This window comes from Carcharhinus amblyrhynchos, chromosome 20 (assembly GCF_965287045.1).
Source record: "Carcharhinus amblyrhynchos chromosome 20, sCarAmb.v2.hapA, whole genome shotgun sequence".
In the NCBI taxonomy this organism is placed as follows: Eukaryota; Metazoa; Chordata; class Chondrichthyes; order Carcharhiniformes; family Carcharhinidae; genus Carcharhinus; species Carcharhinus amblyrhynchos.
Window position 1 is genome coordinate 12,707,745 of NC_137343.1, and position 24,488 is coordinate 12,732,232.

The window sequence follows — 24,488 nt, forward strand, 5'->3', positions numbered from 1 at the left end:
GGGCGGATTGCGACATTGGAGGAAGTGACGCGCCGGCGGAAGTGCGCTGGGGATGAGGGCAGGCGGTGGGGTTGATGGTGAGTGGGAAAGTTATGGAAGTTGGTCTCTAATCAGGGGTTTGTCTCGGGTGGATGATCCCACCCGGGTAGAGAGGGCTCGACACCCCGCTTTCTCCAACCCGGCTCCTGCCGAATAAAACGGAGCTTGTCTGAGGGTCCGAGCTTTCTCAATTCGGGTGGGGCGAGGGAGGGAGAGAGGGGCTGGGGGTGGGGGTGGGGTGCGATGGATGTGATGTGATGTGAGGGGGCTGTGAGTCTGGGTTGGGAAGAAGGGTCAGGCATGGTGTTGAGGGTCAGTTTGGGAGCGAGGGGAGGCTGGCATACTCTTCTCGCTTTCTGTCATTAGTTGTTGGGTAATATTTTCCTGGGGAAATCTTATAGAAACCCAGGTCAGGCTTACATACACAGCTCAACACTGTCTTCTGTTATAAACACCAGACATCTTCTCACATGCAGCAAGCTACAGGGTAAGGGCAAGGCATCACAGAGAGCAACAAGTGTTGGATGTGGACCGAAACAGAAGTGGGAGCACAAAGAAAAGGGGATATGACCTCTCTCTGTCTGACTCACACACACTCATCCATAGCTTTTGTGTCTGCGAACAGAGAGAGAATCCGTTTCTGCGGGTTGAGGAGCCTGTGACTGAGGCACAGCGTTGGATATTTTGAAAGAGTTTTCAGGAGTGAAGTTCCTAAAAGAGATGCAAGGTCGATTGTTCACCTTGAAGCTGAAATTAAGCAGATTAGTGCTGCCTGAGTGTGTGTTGGCGGCAGGTTCATTTGTGACTTTCAAAGAGAAATTGGACAAATACTTGAAAGGAGAAACATTGGTAGGTTAACAGGGAAAGGGCTGGTGAGTGGAGCTCTTGCAAGGAGCTAGCATCATGGGCTGAATGGTCTCCTGTGGTGAAACCATTCTTTAAAGGGCAATGGGGCTGTCAGTTGTATGCATGGTGTATAGAGTTATGTCAAAAATTAGCAACAAGCTCATTAAATGGCAGAACAGGTTTGAGATGCTGAATAGTCTCCTGTTACAGTCATTCTGTCATTGTATTTCCTTAGGTATTGATGTAGTATTAATATATTATCAATATTTTACAATAAGACTAATTTTTATTACATTAAAATAATTGGCATTGTCTTTATTCTAGAGATGATGTAAAGATGCTGGCGTTGGACTGGGGTGGGCACAGTAGGAAGTCTTAATACCAGCTTAAAGTCCACCAGGTTTATTTGGTATCACGAGCTTTTGGAGTGCTGCTCCTTCAATAGGTGACTCACCCGATGAAGGAGCAGCACTCTGAACGTTCGTGATTCCAAATAAACCTCTTGGACTTTAACCCGGTGTTATGAGACTTCATAGTTTATTCTAGCGAGCAAGATTGCTGTGGTCAATTAGATATCAACCCAGTTGCACTTGTTTGCAGCTGGATCCTATCATTCGAACAACTGTTATTTTCACATGTTTGGAATGAAGTGTTTGAGCTGTCCTCATTTTAAACTGAAATAAGACTTGCTCCATTCAGTGAAGTTGACAGTTTTTACATAAAAACATTTGACAGGATTTCTACTTGTGTTCATCTATGTGGAAATGATTATATGTTACTGATTGTATTGCAATTAAAATAGTTTACATATGTGTATAGGCCGGAACCTGCCAAGAAGGAAGTTGGAAATGTTGGTTGATGAAGTCATGCAAGTCTGAGGAAACGCAAATAGAGGAAGACGAGGGAATCGGTTTTAGAATTAGGATGTGTTAAGGCAGCACGGCACAGTGGTTGACACTGCCTCTCCGCGACAGGGACCCGGGTTCGATTCCAGTGTCAGGTGACTGTGTGCAATCTGCATGTTAAAAGTTAAAAGTTTATTAGTCACAAGGCTTACATTAACACTGCAGTGAAGTTACTGTGAAATTCCCCTAGTCACCACAGTCCAGCGCCTATTTGGGTCGAGCCGGGAATCGAACTTGGGTCCCTGGTGCTGCGAAGTAGCAGTTATAACCACTGTGCTACCGTGCCATCCTGTATCTGCATGGATTTCCTCTGGGTGCTCCGGTTTCCTCCCACAATCTGAAGATGTGCAAGTTAGGTGGATTGGCCGTGCTAAATTACTCCTTCATGTCCAAAATTAGGTGGATTAGCCATTATAAATGTACAGGTTTATGGGGATAGAGCAGAGGGGAGGGCCTGGATGGGATTTTCTTTCCAAGAGCCAGTGTGAACTTGACAGGCCAAATGGCTCCTTTCTGCACAGTAGTGATTCTAAGTTTTACATATTGTCCAGCCCTGAGTGTTACACAATCTTTCGTAGTTGCTCTGTCTCAGTTTGTTTTTAACAATGTGTGTTTTGAGTCTCCAAAGCCCAAGGCAATTTATTGGTCTGGCTGCTACAATGTGGCCTATATTTGGTGTGCTGTACCCAATGTAGTATTACCTGAGGGTTTTTTAGGGCCAACTAAATCAGCAGAGAGAGATGGCTGTAGGACAAGCGGTTCTTTCCCTCTCCCTCCTTGTTGCTGAGTTCATGATCGCAGTTATAGCAAGACAGCCCTGGACACAGTTACTGGCTGCAGTTACTTCCTGGTCTAAAGCGGCCAGTGAGGAAAGAAGGACAATATGGTGGGGCTAGATGCAGAATTCACGTCCAAGTTAAATGAGTTTGTTTTCTGCTGAAGTGTTTCCAACGGTTGTTGAATCCGATCCTTGCAGTGAAAGGCCAAAGAGGAATGGATGTAAATTCAGGTAGCACCTTCCCCATCCTCTGTAGGCCTGAAACATTTCCCAATCACCCAGTTACTTCTTGCAACCAGTGTTGTAAAGTGGCCAAATTCAGCAGCCAGTTTGTACACAGTAGGACTCTGTCAAAAGCATGATTCATTAACCTGCATTTGCTTCCCTGGTGATGTTGATTGAGGGATGAACTTTGGGCTGTGGGAGAATTTTAATTCATTCGTGGGACATGGGCATTACTGGCTGGTCAGTATTTATTGTCCATCCCTAGTTGCCTGAGGGGAGTTGAGTATCAACCACATTGCTGTGGCTCTGGAGTCACATAAAGGCCAGACCAGGTAAGGGCAGCAGATTTCCATCCCTAATGGACATAAGTGAGTTGGTCTGTTCATATAGTCCTGCGCAGGGCTGAGGCTTGTGGTGGGGGTCTGTGGGGGCTCGTATCTGGCCCTGTGGGGGGCTGGTGGTGTCGGGGGCTTTGGGGGGGGGGGGGTACTAATGGGTGTCAGGGGCCTGTGGGGTGTCAGGGACTGGAGGTTGTGCTGGAAGTACTGTGTTAGTCTCTGACAATGTGGATTGTACCTCGGAGTGCTGGTTTGGTTGATGTGACTGAAAGGCTAGTGTTTAGACAGCAGCGTTGGAGCTGTGGGGGCACTGAGCACTGTGTCAAGTTACTGGGCAGGTGCCTTTACAATAGGGAACGTCCGGTTTGTGAGCCCACTGCTTCCTGCAGCCTTCCAGTTTTCTATTGTGCTGTGACTTCCGGAGCCAACAGTTCCCAAAAGCTCCAGTGCTTGCATCCTGCTGGAAAACCGCAGCACCCGTCCCTCACACAAGGAGCGTAATGTTTCGGATTTGCTGCAGAATGTAATCGAGCCGGGAGCTGTGTTATCACACTAGGATACGTCACTGGGCGAGGTGCTGCCGTTTTCCTCCACTCACCTTTATTACAAACCGTGTCCGATCAGGCACTCGTTCAGAGTTCAGCAAGTTTGGTCTATAAGATGGTGGCACTCCTACTGATCCACAGCTCATCTCTGCTTGTTCAGTCTGACCTGTCATTATCAGAGTTGCTCACTTTATGAAGGGTGTCGATGCGGAATTCAGTAGGTTTTGGTCAGTCAGTGAGTGTAAACACCACAATGTTTTGGTTTGGGGAATGAAGGTGGAATATTGACATGGCAGAAATCTGATCAGAAAGAGCTGGCGATCGCAGCTGCTTTGGGAAGATTGGACAGACTGAGCTTCCTTGTCTCTGATCAGTCGGGAACTGTTCTGTCTGGTAGTTGTGATGGATTTTATTGAGCCTTTTGCATTGTCTTCCCATATGGGACAAACACAGCCATCCACATCGTGCAGGTGGAGAATGAGTGTGGCCTCATCACTGCAGTTTCACTGCACTGAGTCTTTCTCAGCCCAATCCGTTTATTAATGGTGGTTGTTCTCCCTCGTTTAATCTTGCAAGTACCCCTTCGTTTTACAGGTACTTAGATCACAGGAGTCTTGTTGCTCTGTGTTGAATGAGTGAACTTCGTGTGTACCTCTGTCACTGGTCTCTTATCCATAAACCCCTTTCCCTTTGCCCCATCCTCAGTGGCAATGCTTCGGATATCTGGTTTCTAAAACTCCCTCTCAAAGCTGCTTGCTGCTTTTCAAACACCGCTAAGAACTTACCTCTGCAGTCAAGTTGTTGGTATTGTAACCTGCTGCGATGAGGTGAGGGCGGGCAGGCCATTGTTGGGTGTGTGAAGACGGGGGTGGCATTGTCAGGTGTGTAAGGATGAGGCGGGGGGAGCACTTTCAGGCATGAGGATGAGGGGGTGAGCATCGTCGGGTGTATGAGGACGCTGTGGGGAATTGTCAGTCGCAGCTCAGTGAGTAACACTCCCAACTCTGAGCCAGAGGGTTGTGGGTTCAAGTCCCACCCCAGAGGCGAGAGCACGGAAGCTGACACTCTGGGGAAGTACAGAGCGAGTGCTGCACTGTCAGAGAGGCTGTCTTTGAACTAAACCACTTAAACAGGACACTGTCCACTCAGAGGGGTGTAAAAGATCCCATGGCATTTCTCTGAAGCAGAGCAGTGTGGTTATTTCTGGTGTCCTGGCCGATATCCAACCCTTAATCAACACCACAGAGACAGATAATCTGGTGCCATGCTACATTCTCCCTCTGTGTGCCCAAACAGGTGCCGGAGTGTGGCGACTAGGAGATTTTTCACAGTAACTTCATTGCGGTGTTAATATAAGCCTACTTGTGACACTAATTAATAAACATGATCATATTGCTGTTTGTGGGAGCTTGCTGTGCATAAATTGGTTGTTCCGTTATAGCAGTGAACATCCTTCATTGGCAGTAACATGTACAGGATTATCCTGAGTGTGAGAAAAGGGCTACACAAATGCAGGTTTTTCCTTCTCTCTCTAACTGAGCCTTGCTGTGTTTCGCAGGAAGAGAGAATGTCCGGAGAAAGTGCGGTGAGTCCCGTGCCCGCAGCATCAACCCGCACCACCTCTTTCAAAGGGGCGAGTCCCAGCTCCAAGTATGTCAAGCTGAACGTGGGCGGCGCTCTGTACTACACCACCATGCAGACTCTCACCAAGCAGGACACCATGCTGAAGGCCATGTTCAGTGGCAGGATGGAGGTGCTGACAGACAGTGAAGGTAATTCGAGCTTCGCCAAGCCAGCTACTGTCGTGCCTGTATAAGCCGGCCCCAGAGAAAGACTCAACAGGCTGCAGCACAGCACTCTGCTCAACAAGAGAGAAGACTGATAGAGGACTTCAGGGTTAGGAAGGGGTTAATGTCATCAGTGCGGAGATGTTTCCACTTGTGGGGAAGACCTGAATGGGGGGGGCGGGGGGGGGGCCATAAACCTAAGATAGTCGCTCATAAATCCATTGGGGAATTCCAGAGAAACTTTACCCAGGGAGTGGTGAGAATGTGAAACACGCTGCCACAGGGCGGTTGCAGTGAGGGGAAGGCTGGGGTTGGAAAGCTAAGGGGGCTGGGGAGGAGAGAGACTAAGGAGGGATAGAGGGAGGGCAGGAGAAAGAGGTAGAAGGAGGGAGGGAAAGAGAGGGATATAACAGTGAATGACTGGCAAAAGAGAGGAAGGGGGAGTCATAGGACAGGAGCCACTTCCCCCCTGTGTTGCTTTTTCACTCTTTATCCGGGTTATTCATGTTCATATCGGGGGAGAATATTGCTGTGTGCTAATTGCTCTGTAACCATTTAAAATGATGGAAAACATTGCCTTATTTGTTCAGGAAATTTAAAAGCTCCCATTGCATTTCTGCAACAAATTCCTTGGCTCCCAGCCTGATGTGATTCACATAAGCCACTTGGCTTGTTTTCCCCCTCTCTCTCTGACCAAATCCAGATATCTGCATGCCTGAAATATTTGAGTGAGAAAATAGCACCAACCCTTCTAAAAGGGATGCAAAGTACTGAATAGCTCACAGTGATCTGGTACAGGACTCAAGCCACACACTGGCCGTCATAGAATTAAGAGTTGCTCAGATTTTAATTACCAGTAAGCACTGCTCAGTTGGCAACAGCCTCCCTTCTCAAGTTCATTGATCGTAGGTTCAGGTTATCCTCGGGCATCTTCAGGGTCAATATCGAGGCTGGCATTCCAGTGCAGTCATGAGGGAATGCGACACTGCTGAACGAGGTATCAAAGTGAGATCCCGTCTGCTCAAAGGTGACCGATTAGAATTCCCATGGCATTATTTTGAAAGTCATGATGTGGAGGTGCCAGCGTTGGACTGGGGTAAACACAATAAGAAGTCTCACAACACCAGGTTAAAGTTCAACAAGTTTATTTGATAGTAAACCCACTAGCTTTCAGGGTTTGCCCCTTCGTCAGGTGAGTGGAGAGTTCTGGTCACAAACAGAGCATATAAAAGCACACTCTGTTCTGTAAACTGTATGTGCCTTTATATGCTCTGTCTGTGACCAGAACTTTCGACTCACCTGACAAAGGGGCAAACCCTGAAAGTTCGTGGGTTTACTATCAAATAAACTTGTTGGACTTTAACCTGGTGTTGTGAGACTTCTTACATTATTTCGAAAGAGCAGTGAAGCTGTCCTGTATTCCAGCTGGGATTCACACCTTCGTCAATGTCACAAAAACAGATCATAGAATCAGCACTTCGGCCCATCGAGTTTGCACCGACACGTGAGAAAAACCTGACCTCCTACCAAATCCCATCTACCAGCACTTGGCCCGTAGCCCTGAATATTATAACATGTCAGGTGCTCAACAGGCAATTTTTATGGGACGTGAGATATCCCATCTCCGCCACCCTCCCAGGCAATGCATTCCAGACTGTCACCACCCCCTGAGTAAAAACGCTTCTCCTCTCATTTCCTCTCTTCTCTCCCCCCAACCCCACCAAGGGGTAATAAAGGTCTAGGTAGGTTTGGAAAGTGTTGTCAAAGGAGCCTTGGTGAATTGCTGCAGTGCACCTTGTGAATGGTATACACTGTTGGCAGTGGAAGGAATGAATGTTTGTGGAAGGGGAGCCAATCAAGTGGGGGCTGCTTTACCTTAGCTAATGTTGAATTCTTGTGTGTTGTTGGAGCTGTACTCATCCGGATAAGTGGGGAGAATTTCAACAGAACTTCTCTGTTGAGCACTTGTAGATGGTGGACAGATTCTGGAGAGACAGGAGGTGAGTTTACTTACTCATAAGTCCCAGCCTCTGACCTGCTGTTGTGACCACGGTGTTTATATGGTTATATCTATCTATTTATGGAAGATAGACTGTCAAATCACTGCATTGTTCCTGTTGACTTGACAGTCAGTTCCGAAATTGTGACAATGCAATGCCACCTGTGCTTAACCAGTGGAAGGATCAGCTGTGTTGGTTTTTCCAGTGTTCAGTTGTGATATGAAGAGACTGACAGCAGCAGCTGGTTTCACCAGAAGGACAGGGATCTAGATAGGCTGGGCGAATGGGCCAGGAACTGGTAAATGGAATTTAATGTTGGCAAGTGTGAGGTGGTCCACTTTGGTAGGAATAATGGTAGGAAGGACTATTACTTACGTGGCGAAAAGCTGCAGCAGGCGATGGTGCAGAGGGACCTCGGGGTCCTTGTGCATGAGTCGCAAAAACCCAGCTTGCAGGTGCAGCAGGTGGTCAGGAAGGCGAATGGGATGCTGACCTTCATAGTGAGGGGGATTGAATATAAAAGTAGGGAGGTCTTGCTGCAGCTGTATAGGGCATTGGTGAGGCCACAGCTGGAGTACTGTGTGCAGTTTTGGTCACCGCACTTACGCAAGGATATTTTGGCCTTGGAGGGAGTGCAGAGGAGGTTTACTAGGCTGATACCGGAGTTGAGGGGGTTGAGCTACGAGGAGAGGCTGAATAAACTAAGCTTGTACTCGTTAGAGTTTAGAAGAATGAGGGGAGATCTCATTGAGACTTATGATGAATGGGATGGATAGGATAGAGGTGGAGAGACTCTTCCTGCTCAGAAAGGACAGTAGGACTAGGGGGCACAGCCTCAAGATAAAGGGGGGGCAGTTTAGAATGGAGTTGAGGAGGAACTTCTTCACTCAAAGGGTGGTGAATCTCTGGAATTCTCTACCCGTTGAAGTGGTGGAGGCTGCCTCGCTAAATATTTTTAAGACGCGGGTTGATGGGTTTTTGATAAGCGAGGGGATTAAGGGTTATGGGGAGAGGGCAGGAATGTGGAACTGAGCAGCGACAGATCAGCCATGATCTTATTGAATGGCGGGGCAGGCTTGAAGGGCTAGATGGCCTACTCCTGCTCCTATTTCTTATGTTCTTATGACAGCACTCTCTGCAAGTAAATGCTGCAAGGGAGCAGTGCACAAAGGGTTAAGTTAGACCCCTGGCTGCAGGAGCAAAGCAGCTCAAGGGGCCACAGACTTTACTTACTGCAGACAAGATTAGTGGAAAATAACCAGCTTAACAGTTTAATTGGTGTGAGAAATGCTGGAATTCTAATAATGGGGGAAATAATTCTGGGGAAAGGAACAACATAGGAATTAGGAGCGAGAGTGGGCAACTCAACCTTTTGCACCTACTCTGCCGTTTTATATAGTCATTGCTGATCTCCATCTCATCCTAGCTCCAATTCCCTGCCTTTTCCCCACAGCCCTTTATCCTGCTTTTGATCAAGCTGGAGCCACAGGATTGATCCGCTTTCAGATCAGCAAAAGAGCTGGAGCGTCTAAACAATTTATTTTACTTATTAGTGTCACAAATAGGCTTATATTAACACTGCAATTAAGCTACTATGACAGTCCCCTAGCTGCCACACCCTGATGCCTGTTTGAGTACTCTGAGGGAGAATTTAGCATGGCCAGTGCACCCAAACAAGCACATCTTTCAGACGCCAGAGGAAACCCACGCAGACTCAGGGAGAATGTGCAAACTCCACACAGTGACCCAAGCCAGGAGTTGAACCTGGGTCCCTGGTGCTGTGAGGCAGCAGTGCTTATCACTCTGTCATCGTGCCGCTTCTTCTTGCAGACTTGATGGGCTGAAGGGCCTCCTCTGCACTGTAGAATTCTGTGATTCCGTGTTTGTTTGCTCTCGAGCTTCCATGTAGTTTCTCGGGTTAATGGTGAAAAGATTCCTCTTGGGACCTTTTAGTCTTCCTGACTCTGAATTACAGTGGAATTGCGTGGACTTAATCTTTCTGCCCAGTTTCAAGTTAGAATGGGCAATTGCAGACAGTTTTTTATTTTGCAGGCTTGCCATTTCCTGTTATTCAATTCAGTGGGACGCAGTGTGTGTGAGGTTGGCAATGCTCCCACCTCCAGGTTGCCGAGATCCCGGTTTCGTGTTCCAGTGCGGGGCTCGTTCACACAAATCCAGCCTGGCACTGTGGTGCTGCGCTGCAGGGCGGGGTGGGGTGTTGCACTGTAAGATGAGACGTTAAACTGGGGGCTCCATCCACCCACTTGTTGGGTGTAAAAGATCCCACGGCGCTGTTTCAGAGAGAAGCAGGGAGGTGATATCAATAAAATGTTGCAGAATAAAAGCTGTCATTATCACATTGCTGTTTGTGGGATCTTGCTGTGCACACACTGGCTGCTACTTTTCCTACATTACAGCAGTGACTAGACTTCCATTGGCTGCTTTGAGACGGCTGATAGTCGCAGAAGGCAACACGAGTACAAATCTTCCTGACATCCCGTCATTCTTGTTCAGTGCTGGGGTTCCCACTTTGCACTGCCTCTAGATTCCTCATGAGGGCAGTGCTGAGCATACGCAATTCCAGTGGGACAGCTGCTCCACCTAGAGGAACTTTGGTGCTAAAACAGCTGTTTGCAAAATCATTTTTTTAATGCGGGGGAACAGTGAGTGACAGCTAAGATGGCAGGCATGTTAGAATCATTGAATCCTTACTGTGCAGAAGGAGGCCATCCAGCCCACCAAGCTTCCACCAACTCTCTGCAAACTCAGACGCCCCTGCTGCCCGTAACCCTACACATTTACAATGGCAAATTCATCAAAACTACACATCCCGGGTCACCAAGGGGCAATTTAGCAAGGCCAATCCATCTAACCTTCACATCTTTAGACCATGGGAGGGAACCGACGCACCCAGAGGAAACCCATGCAGTCGCAGGAGAATGTGTAGACACTGCACAGGCAGTCAGTCGAGCTGGACTTGAACCCAGGTCCCCGGCACTGTGAGGCAGCAGTGCTAACTTCTGTGCACGTTGGAGGTGTAAGCTCTGCAGGTTTCTACAGTTTCCCCCTCCCCTTTTCTGATTCTCACATTAGTCACACAGCGATGAAGAGCTGCTAAGTATGCCCAACTGGTGCTCCAGCCAGGAAGGAGAGGCAGCCTATCTGAGTTAACTGTGGGCTTGTCACACAACCCCTTCATTTCTCTTTTCAGAGTAGAATTAGTGCTCTAGTGTAGGAAGCAGGGCTGACAACTAAAAGTACTTAGAGCTGAGATGAAAAGGTCTCCAGCTGAGTTGAGCACACTTAACTCGACAGGTAACTTGTCCAAATAATCGCTGTGTAAATGCAATGATCTAACTGCCTCTCAGCAGAAAGATATCAGAGTGGGAAATCACTGCTTGAAAACTAATCAACTAATACTTTTCATTGGAAGAAAACGCGACCATCATCAGCGACTAAATATTGACCATCCGCTAGTGAAACAATGGAATATTGCAGATGCTGGAAATCTGAAATAAAAACAGGAAAGACGGGGAAAATCTCAGCAGGAGAGGGGAACAGAGTTGAAGTTTCAGGCCAATGCCCTCCCGTCAGCTACTGAAATGTCAACTTGTTAGTCCCCCGCCCCCTCCGGCCTGCTGAATACTTTCCAGCGATTTCTGCTTTTTGTAACTTGACTATTTTAGTATCAGTTCCCACGAGGAGCCAAGGTGGAGAGTTCTTCCAGGCTCCCCTCTCTCTTTTGCCACCCCATCCCAAATTGATTTTGAATGCGACCACATGGGTGTGGTGACGGGGCGGGGATGCTCGCAGAGGTGAGGAAGACGTCAAAGATCGAGGTGATGGGCTGAGATGAGAATGTAAACCTTTCCTGTCCTTGCAGGCTGGATCCTAATTGACCGTTGTGGAAAGCACTTTGGCGCGGTCCTGAACTACCTGCGTGATGGCGCTGTTCCTCTCCCAGAGACCAATCGCGAAATCGAGGAACTTTTGGCCGAGGCAAAGTACTACCTAGTCCAAGGGCTGGTGGAGGAGTGCCAAGCAGCCCTTCAGGTAAATCCACCCTCACGGTCTTCCCTAGATCCCCTGGTCAGCGGTAATGGGCTGTCCTCGAAGCATCTCGCTCCCTCGGACTTCATCAACTTGAGTTTAAAAATTGACAAACCATGTTGCAGCTTTAATAGAACCTTAGTTAGTTCACACTTGGAATATAGTGCTCAATTCTGGTCGCCACACTACCTGAAGGATGTGGAGGCTTTGGAGAAGGCACAGAAAATATTCACCAGCATGTTTCCTGATATGGAGGGCATTAGCTATGAGGAGAGGTTGGAGAAACTTGGTTCACACTCACTGGAGCGGCAGAGGTTGAGGGGAGACCTGATAGAAGCCTACAAGATTATGAGAAGCAGGGACAGAGTGGATAGTCAGAAGCTTTTTCCCAGCGCGGAAGAGTCACTTACTAGGGGGCACAGGTTTAAGATGCGAGGGACAAGGTTTAAAGGAGATGCACGAGCAGATCTTTTACACAGAAGGTGGTGGATGCCTGGAGCTCACTGCCAGGAGGGGTAGTGGAAGCGGATACAGTAGTGACTTTTAAGGGACATCCTGACAAATACCTGAATAGGATGGGAATAGAGGGATACTGTCCCCAGAAGGGTAGAGGTTTTAGTTAAGTCGGGTGGCATGGTCAGTGCAGGCTTGGAGGGCCAAAGGACCTGTTCTTATGCTGTAATTTTCTTTGTTTGTTTTACAGTAGGTACAAGCACACAATCTATTTGATCCCCAAACTGCCAGACTTGCAGCTTTCCCTTTTATAACAACTAGTTTCCTCATTGATTCCAGTCTCATTGCTCCAATTGTGAAGGTTTTCTTTGATGGAGAAACTGTTTCCACTGGCGGGGGAGGGAGGAAGTGGGGGGGCAGAAGGGAGATTCGGCAGATTTCTTTGTGCACTGAGCTGTTAGGTTGCAGAATGCTCTCTGAATGAATCTGCTTCCGCCACGTGATGAAAAGGAAATGGAGAAATACTTGAAAATGGGAAAAAAAAATACGGGGGAAAATGAGTGAAGGGAGTGGGACTAATTGGATAGATGTGTCAAAGAGCTGGCACAGCCACAGTGGGCCGAATGGACCTCCTGTTCTCAATGATTCCAAGCACCGTTCCTGGCATTCTCATCCTTGTACTAATTTCAGTCCTAAACTTGCATTTCACAGTCTTGCTTTTCCAGGTTTCCTGGAACTCCTATCCTCATTTTTCAGAACGTGTTCAACTTCTCTTTCTCACTCCCTTTATTTCATCCACTCCTATCAGGTCTCCTTTGAGTCTGAGGAGCCTCAGCTTATCTAAACGGAGGCCGTAGTTTCTCTGCTGGAGATCTGTCTGCCTCGTTCAACCTCTCTGCCCTGCTTTTTAACTCCTGAATATGCTCCTGATGTGACCAGAACCATGCTTGGTTTCCCCCCCCACCCCAGTACAACACACTTTGCACAGAGTTCCAAAATCCTCTGATGAAATCTTGCGTGCCGTCCAGGCTGAAAGAGAGGAAACAGTGGTTATTAGCTAGGGAGTTGTACTTGCTGAGGTGATGGACTAAATGAAGAGCCCCAGAAATACGGCAATATCTAATTTACATCGGGGGCTTAGATTCCGAAGTTTAAGGGAATTGGTTACGTTGCTAAATCAATGTTGGGACACAGGGACCCAATAACCTCCTTTTCCAACGTTTCCGTGTCTATGCATTACATTAGTTTCCATCAGTCATCCAATTCTGCCAACTTGAAAAGATTGTCACTTCCCCCACCTATTAAAACAAAGTAAAGTACAGCACAGGGAATAGGCCCTTCAACCCTGTGCCAATCATGATGCTCTAACTAAATTTAAAAAACCTTTTGTCCTTACTTGGTCCATATCTCTCTGTTCCCTCCCAATCTGATTCCTCTTAAATTTTGCTAATGTGTCTGCTTCCATTGCCACCTCTGGCAGCGTGTTACTGGCACCCAACACTGTGTGAAAAACTCCCCCTGCATATCTCCCTTAAACTTTTCCCCTCTCACCTTGAACCTGTGCCCCCTTTGTAATTGACATTTCCACCCTGGGAAAAAGCTTCTGACTATCCACCCTGTCTCTGCCCCTCATAAATTTGTAGACCTCTATCAAGTCTCCCCATAGCCTTTGTCTTTCCAGTGAAAATTTTGTTATGGTTTACTATTTAACCAATTTCCAACTGGTCATGAATGATCTGTGCTTCGTTTCCATCCACCCATCTTCGATCCATAACTTTTGATAACCTAACAAAAATCTATCAATCTTCAAGGGCGGCACAGTGGTTAGCACTCTGCTTCACAGAGCCAGGGTGCCAGCTTCAGTTCCCAGCTTGGGTGTCCGTGGAGTTTACACGTTCTCACTGTGTCTGCATGGATTTCTTCCAGGTGTTCCGGTTTCCCCCCTCAGTTCAAAGACTTGCTGGTTAGGTGCGTTGGCCATGCTAAATTGTCCCTCAGTGTACCTGAACAGGCGACCAGAGTGTGGCGACTAGGGGATTTTCACAGTAACTTCATTGCAGTGTTAATGTAAGCCTTACTTGTGCACTAATAAACTTTAAATCTTCAAAACTTCGAGCGATCCGCAGCATCCACATTGGGAAAAGGGAATTCCAGATTTCTGTCCCCTGTGTGAAGAAGTATTTCCTGATTTTCTGGATGGTCCAACTTTCATTTCAAGAGTTTAACATCTCACCAGAGTTTATCTCATTGAATCTCTTTACAATATAAATATTCTCCATTAGGTCAACAACCAGCCATCAAAATTCAGAAAAATATGAGCCAAGTTCAAGGCCTTGTAATTTAATCCCTTAAGCCCCCAATATTATTCTGGGGTTTTGCACTGAGCAATTAAATGAGGGGGCGGGGAGCATAATTAGTGGTGTTTAACTATCTTGGGAAATGCTGAAAAGAGATCTTGGAATAATGATTGTAAATTTAATATTGTACGTACATTGGAGGCCAGCCATCAACAAGTAGGTATGTTTATTCATCACTTTTAACTGCACGGACCGCCACAAAACATCTTCCCAAATTGGCCAGCCACAGAGGGGGAGATTGGTAGAATCATAGAATCCTGACAGTGCAAAAGGAGGCCGTTCGGCCCATCAGGTCTGCACCGACCACAATCCCACCCAGACCCTATTCCTGCAACCCCACATATTTACCCTGCTAACCCCTTGACATTAGGGTCAACCTAACCCACACATCTTTGGAGTGTGGGAAGAAATTGGAGCACCCAGAGGAAACCCAATGCAGACACGGGGAGAATGTGCAAACTCCACACAGATGGTGATCTGAGGCCGGGATCGAACCTGGGTCCCTGGGGCTGTGAGGCAGCAGTGCTAACCACTGTGCCGATGATTAGGAGGGGTGAGCAGAAGCATGATGCTGACCTGTCTGATTGTTACAACTTGGAATCTTTTCCAGTACTGATTACTGAACACTTATTGAAATTATGACAGAGAAAGTAAGCTGTACTTTCAATGTTTTTTAAATGTTTGAAAATGGTTTTGGGTTGGAAATGTTTGAGATTTCTGAGGTGCTTGTGCTTCTTTTACAGCAGAAAGAAACCTATGAGCCTTTCTGTAAAGTTCCTGTCATCACATCTAACAAGGAGGAACAGCGATTAATAGCCACTTCCAATAAGGTTAGAGCAATCAGAGAATGCGTTACTCATGTTGCTGACATCTGTGGTATATCACCAACCCCCACCACCACCACCCAACCCCCAGATATGTCTTCCCCTTTCACTGTTAGACATGGAACTCCCAGTATTTTTCTCTATCCAGCGTGGGTATTAAGTCTTGCCCAAGTGAAGCAGAGCTCTATGTAGACCTACTGGAGTCCATCAGCATGAGAGTAAAATGTTTCCATTTCTCATTCTGAACCTTGAGTGGCACTGCCAGTTTGAGCCAATTCCCAGACTCTGCTATGGTATTTACCCACCCCCTCTAAGAATTAGATTCAGACTGTCCAGATTAGATTAGCATTGGATCTTTAGTGCAATTCAGAGAGATTTCTTTGGACTTGATCTGTGTGACTTTACCCTGAACCATGGGCCATTGAGAACCATAGAACCCTACTGTGCAGGAGGAGGCCATTCAGCTCATCGAGTCTGCACTGACCACAAATCCACCCAGGCCCTATCCCTATAACCCCATGCATTTACCCTAGCCAGTCTCCCTGACAGTTTAGCATGACCAATCCACCTAACCCTCATCTTTGGAGTGTGGAAGGAAACTGGAACATCCGGAGGAAACTCCCACAGACGTGGGATGAATGTGCAAACTCCACACAGACAGTGACCCAAGCCGGGAATCGAACCCCGGTCCCTGGCACTGAGTCAGCAGTGCTAACCAATGTACCACCGTGCCACACCAGCAAGGTAGTATTCTAATTAATTACCACTCATTCTCCTTCACGTATGAAACCACAACTAGTTGATATTATTTTCTCTCTACAGCCTGCAGTTAAGCTGTTGTACAACAGAAGCAACAACAAATATTCATACACCAGGTGAGTGAAGACCATCCGATCTGTGCCAACTGCTGTCTTAGTCATTACAGAAGATGCAGTGATGCTCTTGCGATGTCCTAAAGGGTGGAATATGAGGCAACTGTTGATTAAGAGCATTGCAGAGGGAGCATGGTGATTCAGTTGGCTTCGATATCCTGAGACTAGGATGGGAAAATATCAGTCATAGCTTGCATTCCGGATCGTTATCCAGTAACTCTCCTTCTGGGCAGGGAACACGTCCGAGCAGCAGGGGAGGGCAGCACGTCTTTCAAGATGAAAATGTTGAATTTCATGTGACACCTTCAAAATAAAACATCCCAAAGCAAATAGCATGTTGGTCTTCATTGCGAGAGATTTTGAGCACAGGAACAGGGATGTGTTGTTGCAATTATATTGGACCTTGGAGAGGCCACACCTAGAGTATTGTGCTCTTTTGGTCTCCTTTTCTGAGGAAGGATGTTCTCACACTCAAGGGGGTGCAGCACAGGTTTACCAGGCTGATTCCTGAGATAGCAGGACTGATATGAGGAGAGATTGGCTAAGTTAGGATTGTTTTTGCTGGAGTTCAGATGAATTGGAGGTGGGGGGGTGGGGTGGGGAACAGTCTCATAGAGACTTAGAAAATTCTAACAGGTCTAGACAAGGGTAGGTGCAGGGAGGATGTTTCCGATGGTGGGAGTTTCCAGAACCAGGGGTCATAGTCTGAGGATTTGGATAGACCATTTAGGATGAAGATGAGGAAACATTTCTTCACCCAAAGAGTGGTGAGCCCGTGGAATTCATTACCACAACTGATGCCAAAACATTGAGCGTATTCAAGATGACAGCTGGTTATAGCACTTGGGGTGAATGGGATCAAAGGTTATGGGGAGAAAACAGGATTAGGCTATTGGGTTGGACGATCAGCCATGATTGTGATGAATGGTGGAGCAGGCTCAAAGGGCCAAATGGCCTCCTCCTACTTCTATCTTCTATGTTTCACAGGAGTGTTATCAAACAAAGCATGATTGCGGACCATGCAAGATTTTGGGGCTAGTGACCAAAATCAAAATTTGCCACCCAGTCTCAAAAGGGGCATTAGGACAAATGGTTAAAAACAAAAGAGGCAGACTTTCAGGAGTGTCTTAAAGCCACTGTGGCACAGTGGTTAGCACTGCTGCCTCACAACCCTAGGGACCCAGGTTCAATTCCAGCCTCGGGTCACTCACTGTGCAGAGTTTGCACGTTCTCCCTGTGTCTGCGTGGGTTTCCCCCAGATGCTCCAGTTTCCCCCCACAGTCCAAAGTGTGTGGCTTAGGTAGATTGGCCAAGCTAAGTTGCTCCTTAGTATCCCAAAATGTGTATATTAGCAGTGTAAGTATGTGGGCTTACGGGGATAGGATTTGGGTCGGATGCTGTGTTGGAGAGTCAGTGCAGGCCAAATGGCCTTCTCCACGGTACAGATTCTATAATTCTGTGAAGAGGGGTAAAGAGTTGGAGAGATTTAGGGAGAAAATTCCAGAGTTTAGAACCTTTAGCTGCAAATTTAAGAAAGAAGCAATAGACTTTATTTATATAGTTCTTGTCCACAAACTTAGAATTTCCCAGAAGTTTGATGCCCATTGAAATTCCAAAACTGCTGTGTAGGAAAAGTGAGGATTTTTGTTGACTGCTAATCATGCCTCTCATTGCTGTACCCTTGGTACCAGGGGGTGAACACTCACTGTTCTGATCGACTCGTTAACGTGATTCCAATTGCTGGCCGTACCACTGAAGTTTTCTCTTCTACTTCCAGCAACTCAGATGATAACATGCTGAAGAACATCGAGCTGTTTGACAAGTTGTCGCTGCGCTTCAATGGCCGAGTGCTTTTCATTAAGGACGTGCTGGGCGATGAGATCTGCTGCTGGTCCTTTTATGGGCAGGGCCGGAAGATCGCCGAGGTGTGCTGCACCTCCATCGTGTACGCAACAGAGAAGAAACAGACCAAGGTGGGTTTTTAACGTGGAGGCTGAGCTGTCCTTTTGATCACTGACCAGATGTAACCCGGGCACGGGTTCCTCCATTGACCAGAGAGTTATAGAGGTTTACAGCATGGAAACAGGCCCTTTGGCCCAACTCGTCCCTGTCGCCCTTATTTTAAACTATAAGCTAGTCCCAATTACCTGTTTTTGGCCCATATCCCTATGCCCATCTTACACGTGTAACTATATAAATGCTTTTCAAAAGACTAAATTGTACTCTCTACTACTAACTCATTCCAGACACTCAACACCCTCTGTGTGAGAAAATTGCCCCTCTGGACACTTCTGTATCTCTCCCCTCTCACCTTAAACCTATGCCGTTTAGTTTTACCTTTGGGAAAAGATCTTGACTATTTACCTTATCTGTGCCCCTCATTATTTTATAGATTTCTAGAAGATCACCCGTAAGTCTCCTACACTTCGGGGAAAATAGTCCCAGTCCATCCAGCCTTTCCTTATAACTCGAACCATCAAATCCCAGTAGCATCCTAGTAAATCTTTTTTGCGCTCTTTCTAGTTTAATAATATCCTTTCTATAATAAGGTGACCAGTACTTTAAACAGTATTCCAAGTGTGGCCTTACCAATGTCTTGTACAACTTCAACAAGACGTCCCAACTCCTGTATTCAGTGTTCTGACCAATGAAACCAAGCATGCTGAATGCTGCCTTCACCACTCCGTCCACCTGTGATTCCACTTTCAAGGAGCTATGAACCTGTTTGTTCTATAATTCTCCCCAACACCCTACATGGGAAGAGCAAAAAAAAATTTGTTTATACAGCATTTTTCACCACCACTGGAAGTCTCAAGTGCTTTATAGCCGATGAAGTATTTTTGATGTGTAATCACCATTATAGTGTTGGAATAATGGCACCAATTTGCACACAGCAAACTCCCACAAACAGCAATGTGTCAATGACCAGCTACAGTGGGTTTTTCTTTATGATGCTGGCTATGAGATAAATGGCCTAGTGGTGTTATCTCCAGACTATTAATCCAGAAACGCAGCTAGTGTTCCGGGGACCTGAGTTCAAATCCCTTCACAGCAGGTGGTGGAATTTGAATGCAATAAAAAATATCTGGAATTAAAAGTCTGTTGATGACCATGAAACCATTATCGATCGTCAGGGAGGGGAAAAAGAGCACTTGGGTCACTAACGTCCTTTAGGGAAGGAAATCTGCCGTCCTTACCTGGTCTGGCCTACCTGTGACTACAGAGCCATGTGCGAGGAATGTACAGAAAAAAGCGTTGACCAGGATACAGGGGAGAATTCCTCTGCCCGTTTTCAAAACTGTACCTTGGGATCTTTTAAGTCCACCCGTGCAGGAAGGTGAATCCTTGGTTTAGAGTCTTGCCTGAAAGACGTTGTCTCAAAGTGCAGCATTCTCTCAGTCCTGCCTCCCGAGTGTTGGCGGCCTTAGATTTTCTGCTCTCAGTCCTCGACCTCCTAACGCGGGTGAAATGCCACTGGCTGAGTCACAGCTGACACTAGATGAATGGTCCTGGACTGACCTTCAGTTATGTGAGCCGTAGTCTCTGTGACTTGGGGCCGCAATCGCAGAAAACTCAATCCATTTCCTTTATTGCTATAAAATCTACTTTGCGTTTTTTTGTAATATTTTCATCCGAGCGTTTCCAATATGTTACTGAGTGAGCAGCATTCCAGCAAGCGGTTCAGTGTGAATGAGGTGATTGCAGTCTACAGCAGCAGTATACAGAGTGATCAAGGAATAGTTTGTTTTGCTAATACTGCCTATCACCACCTTCAAGTAATCTAAAACACACAACAGTACATGAAGCTCTTTCTGGAGTAACTCACTGTTGTAATGGGAAGAAACAAGGCAGCAGATTTGCAAAGGTCCCACAGACAGCAATCCAGTTCAGTGATGCTGGTTGGGGGAGGTCGTCATAGAAAATCATAAAAACTCTACAGTGCAGAGGAGGCCATTCGGCCCATCAAGTCGACACTGACCCCAATCCCACCCAGCCCCTAACCCCGTAACCCTTCATATTCACACTGCTGATCCCCCTGATACTAGGGTCAATTTAGCATGGTCTATCAACCTAACCTGCACATCTTTAGACTGGGAGGAAACTGGAGCACCCAGAGGAAACCCACACAGACATGAGGAGAACGTGCAAACTCCACACAGACAGTGACCCGAGGCCAGAATTGATCTGGGTCCCTGATGCTGAGAGGCACCCGTGCTAACCACTGTGCCATCTTGCCGCCCTCATGGTGCATCCCTACTCCTGGACTAAGTCCCTGGGTTCAAGTCCCACTTCAGGACTTGACCATAGGTGGTGCACTCATAAGATGGCCAAACTGGTTAATTATCAGCCTGCGAATCCCCTCTCCTGCCTTCAGATGTACTGGGAAGAGCGGGAAAGTTTCCTGGTCAGCTATTGTGCAGAAGGCAGTGGCAAAACACTGCTGTACTTTGCCAAAACTCACGGATCAATCCAGTGAAAGTCCACGGTCACCAAAGCCCTCTTGGTGGCACAGTCCTCAAAGGGAGAGATTGAGGGATAAATATTGATCAGGAAAGTGGAGAACGGCCCCCGCTTCTCTTGGAGCAGACCCATCCCGTGGAATATTTTTGCATCCCTTCCCTCAAGAGGAAAAATGGAGTCCCAACTTAACATCTCACTCAGAGTGCAGCATTTCCTCAACACTGTGAAAGCCCAGATTAATGTGCAGAGTGAAGCTTCAATCCATGACCTGATTCACAGCTACTCCTGCCCATGATCAGCATCAAACAGCAGTGTTCCTCGGTGGTGTTAGTGCAATAATTAATAATCTGCCGCCAGCTCTATTCTAGTTCTTTCAGCAGAGAGGGAAGCTAGAGTTTTTGTTTTCGTGAAGCAAGGTATTGTCAGAATGACCGTGGATATTTAGTTGCAAGTGTAATAGAGAATGATAGGGCAAATGCACTCACTCAAAGGACCTGTGACCACAAAGTGCAGTTGTAACGCTCAAATGGTTTTATCACCTGAGCACACCAATTCCGTCATTTTGCAATTACTCTGGGGCGTAGGTACCTCCTGACACCAACTGAACTGCAGGATTTATGACTGGTGCAATTATAAAACCTGTGTTTAACTCTTCAGTGGAAAAATAACACGGCCTTTAAGTGGCTGCTCTTGTTAAAAATTTTTATCCACTGTTTTAATAGTGTCTGACAGCTCAGATTGGAGGGAGCACGTGGAGAGGGAGCTGCACCTCCCTCTATACACTCACTACCTGAGCCTTTAGTCTCTCTGGTCTCTGCACCACGCTGCCCCGTATGCTAAATTGCACTAATTTATTATTAAAGCTCTGTAGTTTGAAGCTTTATTGGAAGGTTTTTTGGCTGGTGATCAGTGCTTGTATAATCAATACAGTTTAAATTGTGTTGCTGTAAAATCCTGTTCAACGTGATAGCATGTCACATTAATCAGTGGCTTACTGACTGAGACACACATCCAGGCAGCTGAAGGACTGGAGAGAGCGGTAAAATTACTTGAAATCAACAATCCGTTTTTGACTGCATTCTCGTATGGTGTAGGAAGGTCGAATTAGGTGAACTTTAACCAAGGTGTTTCAAGTGATGTAACCAGGAAATGTTGAAATTGCGTAACAAGTTAATGCACATTGGGGTTGGCCCAATCCAGACATCAGCTTGAGTTCCAGTTTGATGCCATGCTGCCCCATTTCTGTTTCACCCCACATTTACAATATTTGCTCTCTCTCTTTGGTGAGCAGATTAGATACCACGCCTAAATTCCAAGAAGAATAAAGACGTTCTTTTTTGTGTCCGGCCAATGTTTAGCCCACATCCAACATCACAGATTTATTATCTTATTACTGTTTGTTGGACCTTGCAATTGGCATTTCCTAGGGTAAAAGTAAAGTCGTTATAGTCCCAGATGACCCTAAGCTGCTATCCCCTCGTACAATAGTGACTACACTTCAGAAGCACTCGATTTACTCTTAAGCTCTTGGAGCCGGAGGTCATGAAGTGCTGTAGAAATACAAATCTTTCAATTTTTACTGATTGAAGGTCCCAGTTTTCAGGGGGAAGGCGATGGCCTAGTGGTATTATCGCTGGATTGTTAATTCAGAAACTCAGCTAATGTTCTGGGGACCTGGGTTCAAATCCCACCACAACAGATGGGGGAATTTGAATTCAATTAAAAATATCTGGAATTAAGAATCTACCGATGACCGTGAAACTATTGTCGATTGTCGGAAAAACCCATCTGGTTCACTAATGGCCTTTAGGGAAGGAAATCTGCTGGCCTATCCCCGGGTTCGGGGATAGCAGCTTAGGGTCATCTGGGACTATAACGACTTTACTTTTACCCTAGGAAATGCCAATTGCAAGGTCCAACAAACAGTAATAAGATAATAAATCTGTGATGTTGGATATGGGCTAAACATTGGCCGGACACCAAAAAGAACGTCTTTATTCTTCTTGGAATTTAGGCGTGGTATCTAATCTGCTCACCGAGGGGGGAGAGAGCAAATATTGTAAATGTGGGGTGAAACAGAGCCACAGCAATGTGGTTGACTCATGACTACCCTCCAAGGGCAGCTAGGGATGGGCACTAAATGCTGGCCCAGCCATCGACGTCCATGTCCCATGAATGAATAAAAAATAAGGACCTCACTGCTGCTTGTGGGCTAACCAATAGAGAATTCTGCCTGAGCTGGTAATTACTCTAGTAGTAAAGCTGTGTCAGTTCATTGTCAAGTGAGGAAAGTGTACTGAGTCTCTGCTGTTGGATTGCCTTTTTGAATTGACAAAGTTTGATGTGCAGCGTTGAGGTGTGGATTGATGACTTGTCTCTCCTGCAGGTTGAGTTCCCCGAAGCCCGAATCTATGAAGAGACTCTGAATATTTTATTGTATGAGACCCAGGATGGGCGCGGACCAGACAACGCCCTACTGGAGGCGACTGGAGGAGCGGCAGGGCGATCTCACCACCTCGAGGAGGAGGAGGAACGGGAGAGGATCGAGCGGGTTCGGAGGATTCATATCAAACGACCAGATGATCGATCGCACCTCCATCAGTGAGGCTTCTCAGCTTCCGTTCGGCCGAGTCTCGGCATAGATCCAACTTTTGATCTTTTGTCCATGTCCCCCCTGGAGAAAGAGAGATCGTTGTCACATAGTGGGGTTTGTTAATAGTGAATGGGTTCAAGCCAATCGATAAATCTCAGCCAGACTGAGGAACTCCTCATGACGTGCAGTAGATGGAAAACCAAAGTATGGCTATATCCTTACACACAGCAAACTCTAGTCTAGATATTGTGATCGCACGGTTAAATTCTAACCTTTAAAAGCTGCCCTGATTATTGGTGAAGAGGCAATTCCGCCTTTCCTCTTTTTAAATTGTATAGAATGTGTTCGACTATTACTTTTCACAGACAATGTCACTGCACAGTTAAGTTATTTTCATTCTTTCTCTGCGAGTTACTCTTTTGATCGTGATAGAACTCTTTGGATTCGTTGATCGGAACTGAAAATAATGGCAGTGTACGGCAGGTTAACCAGTAGCTGAGAGACGTGTTCTCGTATGGCATCATATGGAAAATGTGGCCTGATTCCTTTTCTTTTGAACAATGCTAACCCTGCTGTGTGTTTTTCAGTAATTTCTCACTGCTGTTTCTGTCTGGGCTAATTGGTGTTGCTAAGTCAGAACTAAAATTCACTTTCTTCCGTCCCTATCAAGTTATATTCCTCATTTTTTTTTTCCCCATGGCATAGTAGATTTAGCTTTTCCGTTTTAGACACTAGCTCCCGGATTCACCCAAACAACTAGGAGGTCCTTGTTGTAGTCTTTGCATTCGATCACAATCCTAGGAGGCTGTAACCCATTGCTTTTCTTACTAAGATTTGCCAAGTGTTGTGATTGATTTCCTCAGTCCTTTCTTACCAATCAGAAGAGGGCTTTTTCTTCTCATTCCCAATGCCCAGCTATGATCAGCCTGTAGCACTCCTCTCCCTTCCTAGTGTTTACCTCAGCTTATTCCAGTTTCTGCTTTTTGCCGTGCAGGGATTCATTCTGATTCCTGAGCTGCCACATGGCAGCAAACGAGAAGCGGTTTATGGGTACCTCTCCCAACAATGGATGATGGAAAGGCTGGCTGTTTTGTTATGTTGCTCACAGGGATGCACTTGTGTTGTCCAGTGGATTTTTCTTGACTCCCTTTGGACTTATCTCCACCCCACACGCATGAGGCCATGATTCACTGCGTACTGATGTCAGCAGGGACAGAATGTGTCTTCAGCTTTCCTGACTTTCAAAAGTACGTTTTTTTTGGCCAAGTCGGAGCAGATCCCTGTTCCTGATCGAAGCGGATACCGGAACGAGTGTAATTTCGAAAAATTACCACTTCTGTTAGCCCAAAGTTTGATCTTGCTTTAAGAAGCTGGTCATACATCGAGCATCTAATTCCATAATGGCTCTACCGCTC

The 24,488-nt window shown here is 46.5% G+C and overlaps 1 protein-coding gene across 3 annotated transcripts; it reads left to right on the top strand.

Moving 5' to 3' along the window:
- kctd10 (potassium channel tetramerization domain containing 10) lies at positions 1 to 24,488 on the top strand. 3 transcript variants are annotated; one of them, XM_080208088.1, is made up of 8 exons: positions 35 to 77; positions 1,705 to 1,885; positions 5,235 to 5,448; positions 11,347 to 11,516; positions 15,067 to 15,153; positions 15,970 to 16,022; positions 17,797 to 17,992; positions 22,867 to 24,488. In XM_080208088.1, exons 3-8 carry the CDS (start codon positions 5,244 to 5,246, stop codon positions 23,083 to 23,085), a joined length of 930 nt encoding a protein of 309 aa, XP_080064214.1. In that variant the 5' UTR covers positions 35 to 77; positions 1,705 to 1,885; positions 5,235 to 5,243; the 3' UTR covers positions 23,086 to 24,488. The 3 variants fall into 3 exon arrangements, with proteins under 3 accessions (XP_080064213.1, XP_080064212.1, XP_080064214.1); XM_080208087.1 differs by lacking the exon at positions 1,705 to 1,885 and having other exon boundaries at positions 1 to 77; positions 15,070 to 15,153; XM_080208086.1 differs by lacking the exon at positions 1,705 to 1,885 and having other exon boundaries at positions 1 to 77; positions 22,867 to 24,487.

Excerpts from the sequence above, each read along its gene's own strand:
- kctd10 (XM_080208086.1), top strand. Across the intron at positions 11,517-15,066 it reads AGTGCCAAGCAGCCCTTCAG|CAGAAAGAAACCTATGAGCC; the intron begins GTAAATCCACCC and ends CTTCTTTTACAG. Across the intron at positions 17,993-22,866 it reads CAGAGAAGAAACAGACCAAG|GTTGAGTTCCCCGAAGCCCG; the intron begins GTGGGTTTTTAA and ends TCTCTCCTGCAG.